Source organism: Cryptomeria japonica, chromosome 5, assembly GCF_030272615.1.
Source record: "Cryptomeria japonica chromosome 5, Sugi_1.0, whole genome shotgun sequence".
Taxonomy (NCBI): Eukaryota; Viridiplantae; Streptophyta; class Pinopsida; order Cupressales; family Cupressaceae; genus Cryptomeria; species Cryptomeria japonica.
Genome location: NC_081409.1, coordinates 337,333,756 through 337,341,604, shown reverse-complemented (window position 1 = coordinate 337,341,604; position 7,849 = coordinate 337,333,756). Strand labels below are relative to the sequence as shown.

Sequence of the window (7,849 nt, the reverse complement as noted above, 5' to 3'; positions counted from 1 at the left end):
ATGTAAGAAATGAGAAAACATTAAATGCATAGAATAGGCTAAGACAAACATTCCATTAATCTCTCATTATTAACTCAAAATAGAAGACTCAATTTATTGTGCAAGGGAGACCAATTGAAATAGAAAATTCTATCAAACAACTGTGAGTCTCAAAGGAAACCCACTTATGCAAGCTTATCTTAGAAGTTAGAATAAGAATGGAAAGATTCTAACACTAGCAACATAGAAAAGATATGATCAAGATGAAGCTTATAAACTAATAAAAGGAGTATCTAAAATAGAATGAAAAATATTAATCTAACTCAACAAAAGATAAAAACTATATTTTTAATCTATATAATTAAAAAAAAAAAATTAAAAAAAAAAAAAAATTAATTTTTATTAATACAGATATACCAAAAAAAACATGTTTATAAATCTATTTTCAATTACCTGAACTAATCTCTTGTTCTAGAAATGAAATAAATTCTTAAATACAAATCAAAACACTTACAAAAGCATAAACAAGAACCATTGTAATTTAGCTAAATTGTTGAATCTTCAGTTTGTGTGAGCATCCCATTAACTAGTGTTGATAATGTCTTAATTTTATTCAGAATGTAAAATCAAAGTCACTCAAATTTGTGGCGACGACATAGAAAATACAGGCTTGTATCTTTAATTTTGATAAACGAACTCAATGTTAATATAGATTGCCATACACAAAACTTATGATTTTCTGTATCTATAGTCCTTAGCTAGTTCTATGCTGAAATAATGACTTAGTAGTGAAAAGGAATAACTAACGAGGGAATAAAGATACAGTAACAGATCCATGAGATCCTGCTGAATCCCTCGACGAAGAAGTTGGAGTTCTGTCATTTACATTACTTTCTAGAAACACCGGTTTGGTAGGCTGATCAGTTATCTCTGAGTTACTTGTTAACATTGATACAATTTGTGTCATACTTGGACGCTGGGATGGAGATGCTTTTACACACAGTAGAGCAATTCTTATAACTCTCACCATTTGCTCTTGTGGGTACTCTCCTTTCAACTTCGGATCAACCATTTCCAATATTTGCTCGCTTTCATAGAGTTGCCAAATCTACAACCACCAAATAATTCAATGTATTATATTAATATATGTCTTTGATTAGTCATGAACAAATCATAGAGCAATAAGAGGTGAGAAGATTGAGAGCGAACCCATTGCAAAAGAAGCTGAAGAGGATCTGGCAACTTTTCATCTATACACTTTCTTCCACTAACAATCTCAAGAACCACCACCCCGAAACTATAGACGTCAGCTTTTTCTGTTAATTGTCCACGAACGACATACTCAGGCGCAGTATAACCTCTGTTCGATAAATATGTTAGTATGATCTACAAACTTGTGGTGGAGTATTGATAGAATTTTGTAAATACACTTACATTGTTCCTCCAACTTTGGTGGAAACGTGGGATTCCCCTTCAGGATAGAATCTAGCCAATCCGAAATCTGCTATCTTTGGAAGAAACTTATCATCTAGAAGAATGTTTCCAGTTTTGATATCTCTGTGAACTATGCGAACATTAGATTCCTCATGAAGATAGGCAAGACCTCGAGCTGTGCCCACTATGATGTTCAAACGGGTTTCCCAATCCAAAAACATCCCTTTACTCCCTGCAATTTAAGCAATTAAATACAAGCAAACCCAACCTCGTTAGAACTAGAACATTGGAAAAGAAGCTTAATGTGATATTACCTACCAAAAACATGTTTGTCAAGACTATTGTTTGACATAAATTCGTAAACTAGCAATCGCTCATGGCCGTGCGAGCAACAGCCAAGCAAACGAACAAGATTGCGGTGACGAACACTACTGATCAACTTCACTTCTGTCAGAAATTCATTCATGGCTTGCGTTGTTTGTCTTTCGCTAAGCTTCTTAACGGCAATAACTTTTGCATCTAGAAGTTTTCCCTGGACATAAATGCTTAGAATTAATATCATGGAGAAATCTAAGAAGCTAATATTGTTCACTTCATACTCTAATAATAATAATATAAACCTTGTAAACTTCGCCGAATCCCCCTTTTCCAAGTAGATTACTGGGATTGAAATTAGCAGTTGCATCTCGAAGAGTTTCGTAATTATAAATTGTAACTTGCTCGATTACTTCTCTTGCATCCAGATCCTCTTCTGCACAAAACATTATACGTTTTATTTCAGTCACATTTTTGTTGGCGTAGCGACTATATACACGATGAGATCCCTCTCAACCAACAGTACATGCTTTTGGTGTGATGGCAAAATCTACATGGTATCAGAGTGCAGGTCATTGGTTCGAGTCCCTCTAGCCCTAGACCCTTCATCCGTGTAAGCTTGGCTTATCGACGTGGTACGTAGTGGGTATGAATCCTACATGGTATGTGGTTGTATCTGGCTCTATCGTGTGGAGGGGTGTTGGCGTAGCGACTATATACACGATGAGATCCCTCTCAACCAACAGTACGTGCTTTTGGTGTGATGGCAAAATCTACAATTTTATTTAATTGAACTTGCGGATCGTCACCATCTTTGCTAGCAATTTTCAACTCTATAAGGTAAGGAGTACTTCAGATTTGAATTTTTTTATTCTGCATATTCAAGGCCCCATTAGATGCACATACAAACATCTCATGGGCATAAGGTTCATAAGGGTCATTTTTTATGGCGATTTTAATGTAAAATTCAATATTCAATGTATCTGAGGAGAAGGAGATATTGGTCAGAAATTTAGTTGAGGAAATTACTTCATCCATAGAGATTTTTTTACAATATTTTTTATTGTCTTTGTCAACAAGGAGTTTTGAATATCAAGGCCCCACTAGATGTACATACAAACATCCTATGGGCATAAGGGTCCTTTTCTATGGCAATTCTAATGTAAAATGCAATGCACGCGACAAGATGGAGATATTGATAAAAAATATAGTTGACGAAATTATTTCATTAATAGAGATTTTTTTACAATACTATTGATTGTCTTTGTCAACAAGGAGAATTTTAGCAATTTCAATAGAAACAATCTATTTGATGCAATCCAACAACTCATAAAGATGGATCTACGGTGGAGATATCAATGTATGAGTTGTCAATTAGTTTTTACACAATTGAATTTAGAAATCGATTACAATCAATGCATGAGTTGTCAATCAGTTTAAGAAACTCTTTTTCACACCAAGGACTTCATCAATAGAAAATTTTCTTGTTCATGCTATCACATGGTGTGGGACAAAGGAGGAAAGTAGAATGTCATTAGAAGTTTGGATATTTATGTAAACTTTTTTATTTGAAGTTAAAAAATTTGATTTTTTTTCATATATTATTATTTATAGATTTTGATTATATATTAATTTTGATTATCATTTTTTCAGATCATATTCTATAATTTATTAGGATATGTTAAAACCAGAGAGGAGAATAGATCATAAAATATGATACAATACTTTGATGATAGAACACGTCACACAGCCTAAAATTTAAAAAAATTACTTTAATGATTTATAAACTGAAAATTTCACAATTTTAATTAACTATTTTCTGTACATCATCAAATGCTCTGTTCTCACAAACTGAAAAAAAATAAAATAATAAATGTACTTAATCTTGAAAATCAGCTTTATTTATATTTGAATACTTACAAATCAAAAGTCTAAGATTTTTCTAGTACCCCCTCCTTCTTCATAGACCATTAGATTCTTATTTTTTCCCAAATCATTTGTTGAGAAGAATGGAATTTTAGAGTACCTGTTTTGGCAAAGACAGGAATGAAGCTCTTAAACCTCTGGCGGCACTGGCAATATCTACAAAGCACAGCAACACACAACGCCGCCAACAAAACTCCTCCTCCAATGCTTCCTAACAATATTCGCACTCTTTTGGACTTTGATCGATTTTCATTCTCTGTGGACGCTGTTAAACACACATATATATGAAAGAAAGACTGATTTCAATATAAGATAAAGAATTCAAAAACATAATTTTGTTGTTAAAAGCAATTGGTCTTACCGGTCAGGTTATGAGAAAAGAAAGGATAAATTGCATAGCGAATAAAACAACCAGCCATCAAAGCATGGGCTTGCTGGCTAAGAAGGCAATTTGTTCTAAGACGCTCCCGACCATCCCTGAGGCAAGATTGGCATGTGTCGTTGTTAAGGGATTTGACGCATTGAACAAGAGCATAGATAGAGTTGAGGGAGCCGACAGCATAGCCATCGTTTGTAGAAGCGTTTTGTATGAGCCGACTTAGTAGTCCATGCGCTGTGTTGGAGAAGTCTACAGTCTCAGACACGCTGGAGCAATCCTCAGCATCTCCACCGTCTTCTCCCTCATCAAAGAAAGTGTTATTCTCAAAACGCAGAAAACAGCCATCAAGATGAATCTTTGCTCCATTAGATATAGGACAAACCTCCTTCACTTTAGCCTTGGCTGCGGTGAAGCACTGTAAGCATTCGTTGGGTGTGAGATATTCTCTACATTGAGCAAGTGCATACGTTGGATCTGTGGTGCCGTTGTCGATGACTGAAGTGGCGAAATGGGATCCATTAGAAGACAGATTCGAGGCAAGCGATCCGAAAACAGCAGCTTGATTGTTATTGAAAGCAGTAAAATTTTTGTAAGTCCTGTTTAGACTCTCGCTGCATCCAGAGCGGAGGTAAGTAATCTGTGGGTCATCTGGCGCTGAAACCAGTGCGATCGCGATTATACCCAGAAATGATAATAAAAGTATGTTGTGTTCTGACATATCTCTGTGCTTGCAACAGCAACGAAGAGTATTGAAATTTGTGGTTACAAGCCTCCCTGAATGGCTTCTATTTTGTAGTTATAGCGTCTTGTTTGCGTCTTGTTATGACGTGGCATAAGCAGGTACACACAAGTGGGGGATTGGGCCAAGCGAGAGGATAAGGTATCTTGTATTCTTGGTATGTAAAATGGAAAAGTCAATGTATCTTACATGTACAATGTGGAAGCATTTCCAGCACACAACTTTCCTTGACACCTCTGATATTTATGGTCCTCACACTAATGAACTTCTCCTTGGAAAGGTAGGGTACTTTAAATTTAGTGTATGTTAATCTGATTTTCACAAGTTTTCAAAGGATTTATCTATGGCTAGATTTTAATTTGGAGATTTTTGAGTTGATTTGCAGGCCCTAAAAGGAATAAGAGACAAAGTGCAGCTGGCTACTAAGTTTGGAATAAGTTTTGCTGGTGGGGTAAGGGACATTCGCGGAGATCCTGCATATGTTCGTGCTTGCTGTGAAGGGAGTCTGAAGAGGCTTGATGTGGATTGCATTGATCTTTATTACCAACATCGAGTCGATACCAGAGTCCCCATAGAAGTTACTGTATGTGTTCTACTCTTCGTGTGTGGATTTGATACCCAGAGTCCCCATTGATGTTTATGAGAAAATGCCTATACTCACTCTTAGTGGGTAAAAATGTCAATTTGAGTGCCTTGCTTAGAGAAAAAGTGGGAGATACCTTTATGCTTCCACCTAAAGATTCCTTAGGGAAATAATTTTGCATGTGTTGTAAACCTCTCATTATTTTATTTCTATTGAACTTGAGATATTATAACACTCATTCTTCTATATCTCATTATCAATTTTATTTATTTACACTATACAAGTTAGGATTTATAAATTCTTGTGCTTCTAAACCATTAAAGCATTAATATAAAATAGAAAGACCAAACAAAAAGATATTATTATATACAAAATCATCAAAGATAAATATTAACTAGTTAGCTCTCCCTCTTAGATATTATATATCACTAGCAAATAATGGTACAACAAGAAATGATATATGATTAACATAAATCAATTCAATATGAAATAAAAATATTAAAAAATCTCAAAATTTAATATATAAATAGTTGAACAATTCTGAATCAAAATTTAAGAATATTTGACATACAATATGCTTCATATTTTTTTAGAATACATTGCACAACATCAAAATATGACAATTATATATGTTGCATTATTAGCTTACTAATCAAAACTATAATACATATGATCCCATCTCTAATAATAAAATTTCTCTCTTATCATTTGAAATAGAGAAATGATAATGCCATCCATGAATTTGAAGCATGGGACACTCCATGTTTTGTTGAGCCACAAGATTCCCATTACAATTGAAAAGCTAATTACATAGCCTATTGTCATTCCTATATTCCACCATATGTCATCCTTTGAATCTTCATTATTCTCTTCATGTGCCTTTGTCAAGAGGGTTACTTAAGCATGACACATAGATTGGTAGGCCACATTGGTCTAGATTGTTTGAGAAGTATGCAAAATCAAATGTCATCATCTGTCCTCCTTGTGGTATCAGTGTTGATAGGTTATTATAGGAAACATCAAAGTAACTTAAGGATGTCAAAAGTTGCAACTTAGTTAGAATAGTCCCAAATAGTTTATTTTGTGAAAGATCAAGTGATTGCAGCAGTATCATATCTCCAATTGATTTAGGAATCTCGCCACTGAAATGATTTCTTGAAATGTTGAGAATAACCAAACCTTTGAGTGATACAATATTTTGAGGAATGTTTCCTGATAAACTATTGTTGGAGATGTCAAGACATTTATCAATCCTAAAAAAGTCACATACTCCAAACCTTGCCCTTTATTATTAACTATCACTTCATCTAAATAAAAATCAACACCGTCCTTTGTAATGTCTAGTGTACTAGAAAATTGTTCAAGTGTTTCTATGTTTTCTGATTGATTTGTCATTGCAATTAACTTCATAAAGTCATTTGAAATAACTCCTGAAATATTATTGTTTGACATGTCCAAAATTTGAAGATTTTGTAATTTTGTTAATTGTAATGAAATTTCACCCTTAAAATTGTTATTTTTTTAGATTAAAATTTGGAGATTGTGCAAGCTTTCAACCCAATTTGAAATGTTCCCTTACAAACTATTGTTTCTCAAATCAAGGAATTTTATATTCTTACATTTTCCAAGTGATGGTGGAATATGACCTCTGAGTGCATTGTTTCCTAATTTCAATACCTCAAGAGAATTCATTCTTGTACATATGCTTGGTATCATCCCAGTTAATGTGCTCTTCTCTAGATTTAAGGTCAATAACGAAGAGCAATTCTTTGAACAATTGGGAATCCTACCAATTAACCTATTATTTGACAAGTCTAAAATATTCAAATCTTCCTTCCAAAACAGAGTTTGAAATAGAACCACTAAGATTATTTTTGGCTAATGAAAGAAATTACAAATTTACATATTTTGGAATTGATCCATCAAATAAGTTATTCGATAGATCTACATGATCAAGATATCTATATTCCCAAAGCCAATTTGGAATAAAACCACTAAGAAAATTCTTTGAAAAATCTAAATATGTAATCAAATATTGAGTTTAAATAAATGCAGGAATTCCCCTAATATTACATTGGCGTAAACCTAAGTAATCAAGCTGGAACTTAGGAATGGCAGAGGTGTTGAGTTCGATGGTCAACGTATTGCTTGAGAGATCTAAAACATAAAGTTTGGGACAATTGTTCAGAATGAAAAATGATAAAGTTCCACTTAATCAATTGTTGGCCATATCGAGTTCCTCTAACTTGGACAACTTAGCGAAGGAAGTTGGGATTGGACCACTCAAAGAGTTACTCTATAGAAAGAGCTCACTCGGTTTTGAGAGATTACCTAGAATAGATGAAATGTTGTCATTCAATTTGTTTGGATAAAGGTGGAGATACTACAATTTTGAGAGACCACCTAAAGAGGAGGGCAGAGAACCTTCCAAACTATTGTTATGAAGATCAATATTTGACAAAGGAAGAGGTCCACAAAAGGTAGGGATGTTACC

The 7,849-nt window shown here is 34.0% G+C and overlaps 1 protein-coding gene across 2 annotated transcripts; it reads right to left on the bottom strand.

Annotated features, from left to right (window-relative positions):
* Positions 1–635: 635 nt before the first annotated feature.
* LOC131034062 (cysteine-rich receptor-like protein kinase 2) lies at positions 636–4,810 on the bottom strand. Of its 2 annotated transcripts, none has more exons than XM_057965411.2 (7): positions 4,016–4,810; positions 3,755–3,919; positions 2,034–2,164; positions 1,732–1,945; positions 1,414–1,645; positions 1,189–1,339; positions 636–1,087 (listed from the first exon to the last, which is right to left on the bottom strand). In XM_057965411.2, exons 1-7 carry the CDS (start codon positions 4,749–4,751, stop codon positions 782–784), a joined length of 1,935 nt encoding a protein of 644 aa, XP_057821394.2. In that variant the 5' UTR covers positions 4,752–4,810; the 3' UTR covers positions 636–781. The 2 variants fall into 2 exon arrangements, with proteins under 2 accessions (XP_057821394.2, XP_059077444.1); XM_059221461.1 differs by having other exon boundaries at positions 1,414–1,636.
* Positions 4,811–7,849: the final 3,039 nt, after the last annotated feature.